The sequence below is a fragment of the Corylus avellana genome, chromosome 2 (assembly GCF_965113065.1).
Source record: "Corylus avellana chromosome 2, dhCorAvel1.hap1.2, whole genome shotgun sequence".
Taxonomy (NCBI): domain Eukaryota; kingdom Viridiplantae; phylum Streptophyta; class Magnoliopsida; order Fagales; family Betulaceae; genus Corylus; species Corylus avellana.
This window is the reverse complement of record NC_142491.1, coordinates 12,930,054-12,947,699: the sequence shown is the minus strand read 5'-3', so window position 1 is coordinate 12,947,699 and position 17,646 is coordinate 12,930,054. Positions and strand designations below refer to the sequence as shown.

Here is a 17,646-nt window from a genome sequence, read left to right as displayed (position 1 = left end):
AAATAATTTTGAAAGCGTTACATGCATGAGCCCCCACTATAAGTGGAAGGTGCATGTTAGTATATGGAACACTGTTTACCCATTGTGGGTTGGATCCACCATATTATCTCTTGAATATTTAAGTAGTCTATTTAATTACCATGATCGTATCTCTTGATTTATCCAAGAGTCGTGTCTCTAGATTGGCTATAAATAACCAATGGAAGAGTAATTAAGTTTATTGAACGCTAGTACTTTGAATTCTTTCAACATCTTGGATGTGAAAGGAATTACTAGGTAGTCTAGAGCACTTCCAAAGATCCTAGTTTGCGAGTTCTATTATGTAAAAGGTGCACACAAATTAAAAGAGCTTTTTTTTAAAAGCATGCTGAAAATGATGGCAGTGCCTTTCTAAGAAATGCAGGGCCATTTCTTTGTTAACAGTAAGTCTAGCATGAAATTTGAATATTTAGTAGTTTATAGGAAAAAAACGGCCCCCCAAATTACCAGTAATTTACAATTTAGCCCCATAATGTTCAAAATGTAATAAAATAGCACCAAAACTATTAGCTAGTTGCAATTTGGCCACTCCGTTAGTCATCACTGTCAAATAGGATGAAAAATTCAATACGACGTTATTTTGGCAAGATTAAGTTAAAATTGATTTTTTTTTTCTCAAAATGGCATTTTAGTAACTTAACCTTGCCAAAACAACGTCGTATTGAATTTTTCATCCTATTTGACGGTGATGATTAACAGAGTGGCCAAATTGTAACTGGTCAGTAGTTTAGATGATTACTTTATCACTTTTTGAATATCAAAAAGCTAAAATAAAAATGACTGATAGTTTGGGGGCTAAATTATATTTTTCCCTTATATACATCGACCAGACTTGACCATAACAATAGTAATATTTCTTTCTAATACTGTCCTTTTTTCTCTCTACACTAGATGATCTTAAAGAGAATATATAGTAGACAGATTGTTGTTCAACAACTGTACTCTTTGCCTTTTCCATGTTCTTTATTAATGGTTAATCCACCATGATGTTTGAATATCCACAACTCTATAATGAACCACTAGATAATTAGACCATGCCCAATAATTTTTGTTTCCTTCTTACGCTGCGCTTATAAATAGCTTTTGTTGCACAGATGTTATCTTCATTCATTCACCAACGTCTTGGAGAGAGCGAGCGAGAGAGAGAGAGAGAGAGAGAGATGTCAGGTGACAAGGAAAATACTGTTCTTGACCCTCCAAAACAGCTCGATGCTGGAGCTTTGTTTGTCCTCAAATCCAGAGGTTAGCAATTCTTTTTTCCTTCTTTGTTTCCAAATTTCTATATATAATCTCCCAAGTTGATGAAATAAAATTCTATCTTTTTTTGAGGTAATTAGGGTCATGGTTGCACTGTGGGTATCATTTGACGACGTCTATCGTGGCTCCGGCGCTTCTGAGTCTTCCCTTTGCGCTGGCCTTGCTAGGGTGGGTTGGGGGAGCTGTTTGCCTTATTCTTGCAGGTTTGGTGACTTTCTATTCCTATAATCTTCTGTCTATGGTGTTGGAGCACCATGCACAGCTTGGTCACCGCCAACTTCGGTTTCGGGACATGGCTAGAGATATTTTAGGTGAGTAATCTCCTACCAACCTTTTTCCATGTTCAAGATAAATAATAATAATACGAATTTATTTTAAAAATAAAATAAAAAACCCTGAGATTTGTCTGTTGGCTTAAGTAGTTAAGCCGACAGGATGCTAACTTGTGGGGGTTATATGCGTTGGCAGGACCTGCATGGGGCAAATATGTTGTTGGGCCACTTCAATTTGGGATATGTTACGGCGCTGTAATTTCTGGTTGTCTTCTAGGTGGGCAGAGCCTTAAGGTTCGTGTCTTTCTCCCATTTAACCCTTTCAGAAATCTCAATCAAAACTAATCATACATTGAATATTGATTGAAACAATGCTTATCAAAAACTATAACCTATTTATTCAAAAATCATCATCAAACCTATAAAATTCAACCTAAAAGCTTTAAGTAAACAACAAACCCACACATTAAACTACGAAAATTCCTCGTAAGTAGTAGTTAAATAATACGCAAACATGTTGATTCTTCTTCTTCTTATTCTTCGAAAGAAAGTGGGTGGAAGCAACTCAAGTACAAATATTTACATGTCTAATTTTCATTTGAATACAAGAAGCATCGATCGATTGGTACCTCATCGATCTCATCGATATTCCTTCGTTAGGGTAGTGTTAGCATTGATTGATCGATGGTCTAGATCAATTGGTCGTTCCCCACTGAATCACACTAAATTCAAAAAAAAAAATTCTCATTCTCTCCCATTTAGGCACTTAAAACCAACTCCAACATACCTTGGCAATAATTAGAGCACACTTAACCTTAATTAAAGAGCGGAGCGTTACACACCATGAGCTTCTAAGAGTTGGATATTACTGAAAGGTTGTTGCTTGTACCGGTTCCAAAAGAGAGCTGGGATGATTCATAGGGTTATAATTTTGTATTGGTAGCATTAAGTTTTTAGGATAAATAATAATTTAACATTGTATTAAAGCAAAAGTCATAAGTTTTAACTTTGTTTCCATTATTCACCTCTCATTTCAATTAAATGTTCATAGCTAGGAAGAGTACATATTAGAATATCAATTAAATTATTAAATTTACCCATTTTATCTGCTTCAACTTTAGGATAAACTAGAAGGTCTAGAAAAAAAAAAAATGCCAAAACAAGTCTACTGACATGATGGAACCGAAATGTCAGTAGATTGAGAATCTATAATTTGTTTAATTACTAATTAAGTCTTTATTTATTTTTTATTTTTTCCTTTTGGCATGAATGCAGTTCATTTATTTGCTCTCAAACCCAAATGGGACGATGAAGCTTTACTTGTTCATAATTATATTTGGAGTCCTAATGCTGTCGTTAGCCCAAATTCCATCCTTCCACTCCCTCAGGCATATCAATCTCGTCTCTCTTACCCTTGCTTTTGCTTACAGCGCTTGCGTCACAGCCGGTTCAATATATATAGGTAACAGTACTTCAAAAGATAATTACATAAAAAACATTTCTTTGTATTATTGTGTATATGTATATATACATATATACATACACTTCTTTGACAGGACATTCCAAGAGCGCCCCTACTAGAGACTACTCCGTAAATGGCTCTGGAGAAATTCGTGTTTTTGGTGCTGCCAACGCTGTTTCAATCATTGCCACCACGTATGCCTGTGGAATTGTCCCTGAAATTAGGGGTGCAAAGGCGGTTACGGTTAGCGGTTAATGGCAATAACCGCTAACCGTAACCGCCCTAGCGGTTAGTAAATTTCACTAACCGCAACCGCTAACCGCCTAACGGTTAGCGGTTAGCGGTTAGTGGCCGGTTAGCGGTTAGTGAAATAGATAACCGCCCGCTAACCGCTTTTTTAAAATTGGGCTTTTTTTTTTTGGCTTTTTGGGCTTATTTTTACCCTCATTTTTTTTTTCTTGCATTTTTAATATCTTCTTGGGCCCAATTGCTATAAAAAGAGCCCATATTGAAAAATCAAAAATATTTGACCCAAAATTTACATTTACTTGTACTTAAAAAAAAATTTCTTAAATATTAAATCATAACTCGTTAACTTTTTTTTTTTTAGGAAAAAAAAAAATTCAACACAACATACAAAAAAAAGTTCAGAATTCAGATAACTGTCACAACATATAAAAAAAAATATAAAAAAAGTTCAACACAAAGCATATAAAATAAGTTCAAATAAAACATTAAATGATACAAATAATCAAATAAAACATTAAAACTTCATCAATCTTCTCATTTGGAAAATAATCAAATAAAACATTAAAATGAAAAATATATTAATACTTAAATTGTTGTTATAAGTAATTGTTGAATCTAATGCTAATTACTTAATTTGACATTTTATGAATCACATTGTCATTGTATATAAATATTATGATTAAATATTTGAATTGTCATTGGATTATATGATTAAGTGTTGATCTTATAAACTTACAAACAAACAAAAATACTTCAATTGTAGTTATAAGTAACACATTGTTTAATCCAATGTCAATTACTTAATTTGATATTATATGAATCACATTGTCATTGTCATTGTACATGAATAATTGATTAAGTATTGGAATTGTAATTGGATCATATAGTTAAGTATTTATCTTATACATTTATATTATTCAATATGCATATAATATAACTATAAGCAATTATATATATATATATATATATATATATATATATATATATATATATATATATATATAAAATTCAAAATTGTTCAAAATTGTTAATTTTCTTTTTTTTTTTCTTTCAAAAAATGGTTAAATTTCTTTTTCTAAAAAATGTTCAAAAAATACATTAATACTTCAATTGTGATTATAAGTGACACATTGTTGAATCTAATGTCAATTACTTAATTTGATATTATATAATCATATAGTCTCATTAAATTATATCATATGATTCATATGATTAATTATTTAAATTCTTATCATATTTACTTATAATTTTTTTTCTTTGAATTGAACTTAATATCTAATGGTAAATGGTAATGTTCAAACTCCTAAATCCTAAATTCCTAAAGTATCTAATAATGCTTTAATTAAATTGTAGACTTGTAGTTATAAGTAACATATTGTTTAATTCAATTGAATCAATTGTGATTATCATTGTACATGAATCATATGATTAACTTGTAGACTTATGACTTATGAGTTATGTCATATTATATATGTATTATTTATTATTATATAATCATATGATTTAATGATCAAGTCATCATGTGATATAATCATATCAATTATAGTGATAATATATAAATTATTAAAATTATAATGATAATACATTAATACTTAAATTATGTTTATAAGTAACACATTGGTCATTGTTTAATCCAATGTCAATTACTTAATTTGATATTATACGAATCATATCATCATTGTACATTAATAATATGATTCACTTGAAGTCTTGAATAAAATATTTGAATTGTCATTGAATCATATAATTAACTATTGATATTATACATTTATATTATTCATATACATATGTAGACTTATATAGACTTATAGGTTTATAACATACATTGGAAATAAGTCTCTAGATATTTAATTGTTGTATTAGTATGAATTGGTATACTTATGAGTTATGTCATATTATATATGTATAATTTGTTATTATATAATCAAATGATTTAATAATCAATCTCATGTGATATAATCATATAAATTATAGTGATAATATATTAATACTCAAATTGTGATTTAATTATTTTTAAAAAAAATTGTGATTTAATGATCAAGTGATTATGTTATATGTATAAATATTTTTATAATTATAATTATAAAAATATATTATATAAAAAAGCGGTTAGCGGTTAGCGGTTACGGTTAGTAGACCCAATAACCGCTAACCGCTAACCGCTAGGCGGTTATGGCGGTTAGGCGGTTAGCGGTTAATGCGGTTAGACGGTTAGGCGGTTAGGCGGTTGGCGGTTATAGCGGTTAGCGGTTAGCGGGCGGTTTTTAACCGCCCGCCTTTGCACCCCTACCTGAAATACAGGTATATATACTTCATGAGCCACTATACATTCATTTGTTGCTAAGAAAATTTGTTGAAAATCGACAGCAGAAAAAACTGGAGAATCCTCTTTTAAATTCCAAGTTTTGGTTAAATTGTGATTTGATTGGCATCTAATTTTGGGTGTGTGATAGAAAAAATTTCACATTTTTATTTACGCTTTCAAACTTTAAAAAGTCACATCAAGGCCTCTTGAACTATTACCGCGTATTAAATTTTACATTTTTACATTTTTATCCGCAAGTACCTTGGACGTTATTAAAAAAACAAAATTATGGGGCTAATATGAAAAGGGTCACCCTTTTTTGTTTATTTTTTTAATATTTTTAATATTTTTTTCAAATGGTCATTATTTTGTTATACTACTAAAAAGACAAGGTTTAGTGACACCTTCAATAGGGTCATTTTAATAAAAACGGCTCCATATCCATATGGGAGTGTTTTACTGTGCAAACACCGCCACTAAAGAGTGGGGACGTTTGAACATTTGAGCGACCCCTATTTTTGGTCGTTTTACTGTGCAAACGACCGCACTAAAAAGTGGGGGCGCTTGTATTAAAAAAACAAAAAGCACCTCCTTTTCCAACTAACTACTTTAAAGTAGGGACGTTTCAAGCGTCCCTAATAACTTTTGAAAATTTGCCACTCAAAATCGCTTATAAGTGATACCACACACTAGAAAACACTACAATTTCCCTCTCACTCACCCACACACTAAAAATTCAAAAAAAAATATATATATATATATATAAAAAGAGAGAAAAATTGGGGGGAGGCCCGAATGGCCACCCCCACCTCAAGGGTGGCTCGCAAGCCGCCCCAAAGGTGGCCAGAGCCACCCTTTTTAAAAAAATTAATTAATTAATTAATTATATATTTTTTTTAATTTTTGTATAAATAAATTTAATTTTGGTTTATGCATCTGCTAAATTGCCTTTGATTTTTTTCGATTTGCAGGCAACCATAGCAGCTCCCGTGAAGGGCAAGATGTTGAAAGGTTTATGCATCTGCTACGCTGTTATAGCCATGACTTTTTTCAGCGTGGCAGTATCCGGGTACTGGGCATTTGGGAATCAGGCTAAGGGCACTATTCTTGCAAATTTCATGGGCAATGGAATGCATTTGCTTCCAACTTGGTTTCTCTTGATGACCAATGTTTTCACCCTTTTGCAAACATCGGCTGTCTCTGTGGTAATTAAGTCCAACTCACAACTATTTTGCCTCACAATTCCTAAAGATTATGGCCGTTAAATCTACTACAGACCAAGCATTTTCCATTTTGAATATCACTAAAACAAGAATATTTCACAATAATATATATATTGAAGACAACTTTCTTACAAATTATTAATTATTTATATCGATAAAGAAAACGTTGAAAATTGCTTATTTGACATTGACATTAGGTGATGACATGAACGCTGATGTGTCAAATGGCAAATAGCTGCAAACTGTTAACTTTGACATTAAAGTGATATAATAACCTATTTTAAATCTGAATAAAATCTAAAAACTTTATTTTTTAAATTAGAAACCCAATGACTAAATTCAAATAAAATGAAAACTTATGGACTAAATACAATTTTTCCCCTAATTATAAAACAATATTAATATGTAAAGAATCATGTTTTAAAATATTCTTTCATACGATATTAGAATTTTCTAAAGCATTCGTTATATTATATATATGCTGCTTGCAGGTTTACTTGCAACCAACAAACGAAGTGTTTGAGAAGTTGTTTGCAGACCCCAAAATGGATCAGTTTTCCATTCGAAATATTGTGCCAAGATTGATTTTCCGGTCGATGTCAGTGATTATAGGTACAACCTTTGCTGCAATGCTGCCATTTTTTGGAGATATCATGGCACTTTTGGGGGCATTTGGGTGCATTCCTCTTGATTTTATTTTCCCAATGGTTTTCTACAATGTGACTTTCAAGCCCTCAAAGCGTGGCCTTGTTTTCTGGGGCAACACATTGATAGCAGTAGCTTCCTCAGTGTTATCCATGGTAGGTGCAGTAGCATCTGTTCGACAAATTGTTCTTGATGCCAAAACATATCGTTTGTTTGCCAACATATGAAAATCAAACAAATGATAGATCGATGCATATATATTATATGTATATAGAAGATATGATGCAAGAATTTATATGACTATATATTAAGCAGTAAAAATGTTTGGAGAACTTCATATATATATATATGCTTGAAGAAGTCTATTGTAAAATCCTACTTGTTTATGATTCATATCTCCCTTGCATTTCCCTTGTGTGTTTGAATATCTTCTTATAGGATATAGCACTTGGTTCCAGATTCATTATTAATCCAGGCTCAATCAAGTTTTCAGATTGTTTTAAATTAGGTGTTCCATTACAAAGAGAGAAAATGAAATTAAATCTAGCCCTCAAAGGTATAGAGTGCAACAGTTTTATTTTTTTGGAAAATTGAAGCGATTATATCATTTATAGAAAAGATGCTTTTGCAACTACACTTATACTATTCATAAAGACAATATTATACTCAACTGTCCTACCAATTAAAGGCTAAAGACTCCTAACTACAACATATGACCTAACTAATCTGAACAATAAAACAAAACAATCTCCATCATAAAAGTTCAAAACCTTTCACCGATCAGTGTATAGCTCTAAAACACAAAAGGAATTGATCAGCGTCCTTCACCATCACCACCAACTTCTTTTAGGGTTTCAGCAGAAAATCCCATTACAAAGAAGATCAGATGACAAACAAAAACTTATCAGTGTTGATCCTTACTTTGCATTGGAAAAGAGCTTTGAAGAAGCTTTTCATATCAGTTGCTAGTAAAGCTGAAAGCCATTAGCAAAACCCTACATGCATGAAAGCTGTGGAAAAAAAAAATTCTTGTTCCTTTAGCGGCATTAAGTAAAATATGATGACCTTCACTTTACATTTATTATTTCGATAAATGATTCAAAATAATCAAATGTCAATATATGATCCATTGCAATTATTTCAATATTCATTCAACATTTGAAATAATTTCTAAACCTAATATATATATATCCTCAATGAAATTAATTAGTAATCATTTTTTTAACAAAAACTTATCACCATCAAGATATCAGTAAGAGCTCATTACCAACGATCGAGATCCCAACAAGAAAATCTTTAGATGATTTTTATTTACTGCTTACTTCTGCCTATATTTGCTTTGATCAAGAATATCTCCCACTATTTGTAAAACCATGATATATATTAAACAAGCTAAATTTCACCAAATGAAGTGTTTTTGCTACTCCTATTTCTAACATGTTTTGTTTTAATAATCATTATAAATACTAGTTTTCTATTATTTTGAATGGATGTCTGTATAGGTTCTTAATTCGTTCCATCTAGAGGACTAACCCAAGGTGACTCGTTGTCACCCTTCATGTTCATTATTAGCATGGATGTGCTAACACGTATAATAATGAGGGAAGAAAATAGGGATATCCCTAAATTGATCAAATCAAGAATTTGTAAGAAATAATTAAGGTGTAATTACATTTTCTCTCCATCAACTACAACGCATGTCACTTTTCCCGAATGAATTGCCAACTATACTACTCGATCCTATCAAACTACAATTTTGTATCCAAAACCCCTATTTCGTTAGTCAAATATGTTAAAAGAGACGCTCAACCCGTCATTTGCCACTCACGTGCCATCTTGATCTTTTTTCTTCCACTTTTGAATAAGTAGCGCCAATGGATCCTGCCAAAATTTTCGCTAAAACAGGTCATTTTGCTATTAGTTGTATTAATTTATTAGCATCAACTTATATTAGTCGACGCTGATAATTATACTATCAGCGTCAACACATACTAGTTGACACTAATAGTAGTTCTTAATATTTATTTATTTTAGCCAATTAAAAAAAATTAAAAACTATAAAAATAATTAAAACCTTCCTGGTAGAAGCCTTTTAAACATTAAAAAATATTAAAACCTATTAAAAAAAAAATTAATGTTCTATATTATTAGTACATTTTTCTGTTTAGCCTATCACTTTTTTAATATATATATATATATTATTCCATTATTTATTTTCAGTTAAACTTTATATGGATTAGTAATACGATTGATTGTAACGAGATCAAATGATCGAACTTGATAGGATTGAATATTGTTGGACTGAACTTTTGATCCATGCATTCTAGTTCATTGGTCCGATCAATTGTTCATTGATCATTTCACGATCAATTGGATAAATGCTCTAGGATCGATTGGACATTCAATCGAACCTTTAATTGTGTTAAGTTTAATTGCTTCACAATCGATCGGACTAATGTACTAGGATCGATCATTTGATCTTATCATGGCCAATTGGATTAGTGAATAATAATAATAATAATAATACAAAATCAATAGATTTTGATCAATGATTTGATCGTATCATGATTGATCAAATTAGTGCACTAGGATCGATTAGCATTACTTGGTTAATTATATTATTGAGCATACGAGAAGGATGAAGTTTGGGTGGGTGAAGATGGAAAATACTCAACATTCCCCAACTTACATGATTGTACTTGGACTTTTCGAAAAAGAACAAGAATAAACCCCCAAGGTTACAGTGAAAGTGATGATAGACATCATTGTGTCAAGCCATGACAGAAATTATAACAAATAATAATCTTGTAGAGGAAAGCAAACATAACATTTTTTTATTTTTCATTTTTTGAGGCAACGTCCATAGCTGAAAAAAATAAACGTATATTTTCAATATATTTCTTGAAATTTTTATAAAATATTTATATTTTATTTATTGAAAAATATATTACTGGTGGGTCACATATAAAATCAATTTATAAATATATTAATGGCGGGTCACATATAAAATCAATTTATTAATTATTATCTTAAAAGAAATTCTCACTGCTTTGTTTAAAAGCCCAAAGCCCAGTATATTTGTTAGCCACAAAGCCCAGTATATTTGTTAGAGTACGCTCGTACAACCAAACGGATGATCCAACCCGGATTTAACACAGTAAGACCCATATCCAATCTGTTCCGATCCGACCCAGTCCAGACTACTCAATGAAAAAACCCATCCGCCACTAAATTTGATTAAGGTGCAAACTATATTGAATCATTGCACAGTTTGCGTATATGCGAAGCTTTAGGCTTTTATGTGACTACTTTTCCCATGACTTTTTTTTTTTTTGTAAGTTACTTTTCCCATGACTAAAGCTAGAAAGTAAATTTTTATCTTATAATTATTTTATAAAGTTGATGTGTCAGTTCCAATCAACCCTAAATGATATATAGTATTACTATTTTCCAATATATCATTACACCAAACTTATTCATCGGATAATGTAGGTTGCGATGTAAATCGTTAGGCCGAGCCACAGTTTTTCTGTGTTCTTATTCACGTAAAATTTAAAACTCCAACAACATTTATCAATTCCAAACTATTTATACATGTTAGTGCATGAAAGAAGGGTGTTAAAAAAAAAAAAAAAAAAAAAATTAATGACTAACGTCGCTTCAATCGCATACGGACACTTGTTAGCAAATTATAAAAAAGTTGTAAATGTAGCATTACTCTTGTCAAACTAAATCAAGATTTGTGTGTTAAGTTGTTTGTTAAAGATTTGGTTTAAGTGCCATAAAAAAACTACAACAACATATTTGTTATAGTTTTTTCAACGGTCTGATTTACATTCTCTTTTTCATAAAAATAAAAAATTAAATTAAATTTAAACCGTTATATGCTATAATTCTTTTATCCTACTTAAGCCAAATTCATTTTGTTAATATTTTTACTTTTTTTTTTTTTTTTGGCTAAAAAGTAGAAAACATTATTAAAAAAACATTATGAAATGAGTCCATTAATTTCCTCACCTGATTCTCTCACCAGCCTTTATGATATGTAGTTGTGTGTGCATATGGGGAGGATATAAAAATAAAAAAAATAAAAAATAAAAAATAATAATAATAAATAATAAATAATAAAAAGTGAAGAAAAGTTTGAGTATTAGATGAGCCACAATTATGAGTATAATAATTAATACTAAAGAAGACTATTACATGTGGTTTAGTAATGATGACAAGTTTAAAAGCAATTAAGCACCACCACAAGCTTGCCTCTCTCTTGCTGGTTGGAGAGAATGGAGAGTGGAGACTTCTTTATACTTTGTGGCATCCAAGATATCATAATTATTTACGGTGAAATCCAGAAACTATTTGCAAAAAGATTGCCCAAACCTTCCCTTCTCCATCATTGCAATTAACCAACATCAAACTCATTACATTTCTTCATACAAGTTAAGTTTTTGTTCTAATTATTATTGTTCAATATGGAAAACAGGAAGGGAAAGATTTTTGGACTAAGATCCCCTCATATCTGAGCTATCTATTTCATCTAACGATTTAAATAAATATAGAAGTTTGTGTGTTATCGAGATAAGTCATATGAAACAATAAAGCCGACAAATGTTTGGGTGATTGGAGCGGCGAGGCATTTCATTTTCTTGTTTAGATGGGATGTAAAGGCATGGAAGGTTGTTTTGTTTTTTTCTTACCCCTTAACTACGGCATAGACCACAAAATGAGAATTTTTAATGCATTGTCTATTCTTTGAATTGAAAGGATGAAGTGTGTTTTGGACCATAAATAAGAGAGAGGCTGAGCCCCTATATGCAAACTTTATCATTCACATGATATTGAAATTTTGGAGATAAGAGTTGCTTCGTAGATCAACTAAGAACCATGTATTTCTTGAGGAAAAGAAAGAGTTGGACCATATTTTTGGAATATAGAAAGGATATAAATTCCCTATAAATTACGTTGTAGGAATTTATTTAATTTAGTGTCTCAAAGTGTTATGTGTCTCATGAGCATGTGAGAAGCTGTTGTTTTATTATTATTATTATTAATGCTATTAAAAAACATGTGAAAAATATATAATATTAAAAAAATAATAATAATAAAAAAAAAAAAGTGTTTCTCGCATGGAAATGGACAACACTTTTAGAAATTGGGTTTGAAGAATTTTCATACAATTCAGTTCGTAGGAAATTTATGTCTATAAAAATATGGGTAATACTACTCTTCATACTTATTTATCATACTAACTGATGTGGCGTGTTTTAAGTGGCTTTTCATATCGGCCACTTAAAAAATTAAAATAAAACCCACCTAAAAGCATACAAAAATAATAAAAATAATTTTTCATCTCATCTTTCACCTATTTCCGTATAGCGATTAGGTGAATTCGCCATTAAATTTATGATTAGTTTGAACTAAATAACTACATCGTTTGAGAACAATTGGACCTTTATAAAAACCATACGCCAAAAAGAAACCTACTCTACATTTTATGGACGGAAAATATAATTTAAAACTAGTAAATTATATAGAGTACGTTCACAATAAATTTATATTATTTTTTTTAAGAAAATATCAATATACTCTATAGAATCAATTGTCGGATAAAGAATGTTTCTCCATCGAAATTACATCACAGATACATTCGGGAGTTTCCTCCACCCAATTCCTATCTATGACATCGTTGATTGTTGCCTTAGCCAACCTATACGCAGCACCATTGATACTACGACTCACATATTCAATTTTCCGGTCAGTGAAGGAGTGAAGGACTGAACAAATTTTTTATCTTCACTTAAACAGCAAAGGATGAGTGCGAATTGGAGTGGATGTTACTTAAAATTTTATCTAAAAAGCTAGGAAAAAAAAAAAAAAAAAAAAAGACTTTGGGATAATTTGTATTATTTTTCTAAACTTTAATATCGACGATCCCCTTAACCTATTGGGTCAAATGGAATACTAAGTTTCATGAAAACTCTTATTAAGTTAGTCGTTCTCATTATTTTTAAACAAAAAGAAAATGTGAAAATTTAAAATCTAAAGACTTAAAAGAGAGAAAAGAAATATAAAATCTCCATTTATCTTAAAATTGGACTGTTTTCAATTTATGATTAATTCAGAATTAAACTTGGCAAATATAAAAGGTATACACATACTCAAAAAAATTAATATTTTATATTGTCTTGAAAGAATAGTAAGTAAAAATATTAGAATATTAATAAAATAATCAAATTTATAATTTCCTATTAAGATTTGGGGACAATTAGTGATACAATGTGATATTCGAGCAATGGTTGTAAATTCGAACATTAACTTATATAAATTACATGTGAGAAAAAGTATTAAATTATTAATTAAATGATTAAATCTAATTAAATTGTGCTAGTAAATTGGTTAAAGAGAAAAATTAGGAGAATTTTAGTTATATTCCAAGGATTTGGCTTAGGTGCTGCACATTTCCTCTAGCTTTTTTAACGGTCCTAATTTAATTTCAAATTTTTTATAAAATAAAAAAATATTAAATTAAATCTGCACCGTTAAAAAAAAAATTACAAATGAAGATGGGAGTATTGTGGGTATGGGTGGATTGTAGGGTGTGGTTTATGATGATGGTGGAGTACTAGTGGTGGCAGATCTCATTGTTAATGGAGTGACGACTAATTATCTAATTTTCTTGATTTTTGTGGCTACTATGGTTTTCAATGTCCACTTGTAATTGAGTTCAAGTTGGATAATTTGGTGGTGATTGATGGAAGAGAAAAAATGGAGGTAACACGATATTGGTGAAACCTCTCAAATAAATAAAAGAAATTTAAATCTATTAGGTTTATATATATATATATATATATATATATAGGGTTAGATAGAATTGGTGTAAAGGGGAAAAAAATGTTTCAGAAGTATTTTCTGACATTTTGTCAAATAACTCTTTAAGGTTTAGATTTTGTAGATTTATTCTCTCTGTGTTTCAATTGTTATCGAACAGATCATGTCATCTATTTTCGATTAAATTTTCAATTGTGTTGTCACTATATACCAAATCAAAAGTAACCCAGGTCTTCTTTAATAAAGGAATATTAAAAAATATATATATAAAGAAAAAAAATTATAATTATAAATATAAATATTAAAAACAATAGAACAAGAAAAAGAAATTAAAAATAATAATATATTGGGTATTCTATCTGTTGAATCAACCGAACTGTTTTTCTTCCTCTTTATTGCCTCTTCTTCTTCTTCTTCATCCTCTTATTCTTTTTCTTTTTTTTTCTTTCCAATATCACTTTCCTTTTTCTTGTTTCATTATATTTTCTTATTAAAAAAATATTTTAACGAAAATTATATGGGTAGGTTACATTCTGCCATAATATTCAATGTTGGGGAATTTGACTGCTTATTTTAAAGTTTAGGGATATATATATATATATAATCAATAAAATAACCATGGAAGTCCCTTATTGTTGCTGCCTTTGTTTTGTTTCCTCAAACAAAGAGTAATATGACAAGTATAAACAAGATGAATGCTATCGTTTTTTCTGATGGTTTTTAGTCTTACGTTAATATTATTTTTTTATAAAATAGAAAAAAAAATTATTTAACTATTTTTTTTTTAATAATATCAATGTAGAATCACCAAAACACCAAAAACAAAAAATACTAAAAAGAACTGTAGTATTTCTTTATAAACAAATCGTAGGATAATGTCTTGAATTGTGACCCTGTGCTGTGTACGTAATATCCACAACCCAACAAACTAGTCAAAGTAAATAAAACAGTCATTAATAAATCATTAATTAAGCACATGATGGTGTCTTGGACAACAAGCATGTCCGTGTAATGAGTAATGCCCACCTAAGACTCATCCAAATTCATTAGTCAACGCAGCCCAGCAATTAGACATTCCCTATTTGAGTTTTGCTTCATAAATTAAGGTTAAGTATTACTTAGTTATTTGTTAGAATTTATGTTTAAGAGTAAATAATGTAGGATATTTAGGTTCTATTAGTTTCAGCGTAAAATATTATAAAAACTAGTTTTGGTATTTTGTGCAACCATTTTCCACAAAAAAAAAAAAAAAAAAAAACTTATTTATTTTTGAAAAATGGTTTTCATTTTAAAATTTCATAAAATTATTTTTCGAATTTGAGAGTTTTTCCTTCTCAAACCATAAGATCATCGTTGGAGGTTGTCAGAGTTGCCAATCGTTTTTCATTGTCGCTCATTTTCCGTATGAGCCGAACACTGAAAAATACTTTTTGGAAAATCTTTTTTTTTTTTAATATTTTCGTCATTTTTGGCGTTTGGTACGACCGAAAATCGTGATCATACCGAAAACATTTTTCGATTGATCATAAAAATTTATTTTAATTTCCATAGAATTGTTTTCGTGTTTTTTAAAAATATAAACCATTTTTCAAGTATGAGTTCATCCTTTTTAAATCGTCAAAGTTTACCGAACCTCCACCAGGCCACCGCCGAATATTTTATGACATAAAACATTTTACATGATCATAACCGTAAATTGATTCCTCTTCAAATTACAACCATTGTTTCTAAAATAGTAAAATGACAAATATTTAAAGAAATCTATTTAGCAAAATATGTATTAAAAAAATAAACTGTCATTATTAAATCATTAATTAATCAATAATGTCTTAGACAATAACCCATACCACGTAACACCCACCTAAGACTTGCTCAAACCTAAGACTTGCTCAAATGGATTAGTCAACGCAGACCATTAAGTAGATATTCCCTAATTGCTGAGTTGTTCCTTACTTGTAAAGTATTAATTACTTATTTATTGGGGTTTATGTTTAAGTGTAAATAAGATTGGATCAAAATTCACTATAATTCTTAATTATTTAAGAATAATGCTATTTAATATACGATCATTTAAATAACTAGGATGATATGGTCTTGAAATTAACTCTTTTTTTTTTTTTTTTTACAAGTGCTCATCTAAAATTTGAGTTTCACTGAGCGGTATGACAGTTATATAACAGTCTACTAGCATTACTTATTAATTAAATTGCAATTGTTGTTTTTAAATTAAATCATGGGTATTCCAAGAAATATTTTTCCTAAAATAATTTACAAAAATTTTACAGAAATTATTTATGAGTAATACTAGTCCTCACATTCATTTATTACATCAATTTTGGATTGAGATCCTATAGAATTCTCCTTAAATTTGAGATTCTAAAATTCAAAAATCTCAGCCATTCTCATATAAGTGTTTAAAATAGGACAAAGTTTTCCTTCAAACTGGGTTGGAGGAATTTCCTTCAACCTAATCTATAAAAGTGACATGTGTTATTTGAACATGTGAGATGCACATGTTTTTTTAATAATAGGGACAAAATTAGAATAAATTTTATTAAAAAAAATATGCATCTCACATGTTATTAAAAAAAATAATACATGTCACTTTTATAGACTAGGTTGAAGGAAATTCCTCCAACCCAATTTGGAGGAAAACTTTGTCCCTTATTTATTATGCTTAGTTCACATTAATCGATGTTAGGTATTTTAAGTAATTTTTATTTTATTTTATTTTATTTTTTATAATGGCTTAGTGGATGGATTGAGATCCCTTATAATTTTCATTAAATTTGAACTTATCAAATTCAAAAATCTCAATTATCCATCTCATCTAAGCATATAAAATAACCCATGTTTCAGAATTTTAATGAGAAAGCCATTAAACCTACCTTACATCTCAAACGCTCAAATCTCTTTTTTTTTTTTGGCCCAGAGGCAGACAAAGACGAATCGACAAGCGTGAGTCCACTTGATGCGGCATTTTCACCGCTTGAGTCCAGCCGCGGCGCCGCAAGTCCAACTAGCGGCCTTTGCGCCGCTTGAGTTCAGCAGCGGCGCCGCGAGTCCAACTAGCAGCCTTTGCATCACTTGAGTCTAGTAGCGGCGACCCTCAAGGCTCAAGTAGTCTCTTTTCTTTTATTTTTTTAGGTTTTCTAAAAACGTGACTTGTCTTAGGTTTTCATCTAAATTGGGTTGGAAGAATTTCCTTCAACCTAATCTATAAAAGTGACATGTGTTATTTTTTTTAATAACATGTGAGATGCATATTTTTTTTAATAAAATTTATTCTAATTTTGTTCTTACTATTAAAAAAATATGTGCATTTCACATGTTAAATGAATACATGTTACTTTTATAAAGTAGGTT

The 17,646-nt window shown here is 30.0% G+C and overlaps 1 protein-coding gene across 1 annotated transcript; it reads left to right on the top strand.

The window, feature by feature from the left end:
* Nucleotides 1–1,133: 1,133 nt before the first annotated feature.
* Nucleotides 1,134–7,679, top strand: LOC132171751 (GABA transporter 1-like). Its single transcript, XM_088512561.1, has 7 exons — nucleotides 1,134–1,281; nucleotides 1,377–1,607; nucleotides 1,765–1,862; nucleotides 2,844–3,030; nucleotides 3,125–3,267; nucleotides 6,556–6,789; nucleotides 7,299–7,679. Exons 1-7 carry the CDS (start codon nucleotides 1,134–1,136, stop codon nucleotides 7,677–7,679), a joined length of 1,422 nt encoding a protein of 473 aa, XP_088368687.1.
* The last annotated feature ends 9,967 nt before the right edge of the window (nucleotides 7,680–17,646 follow it).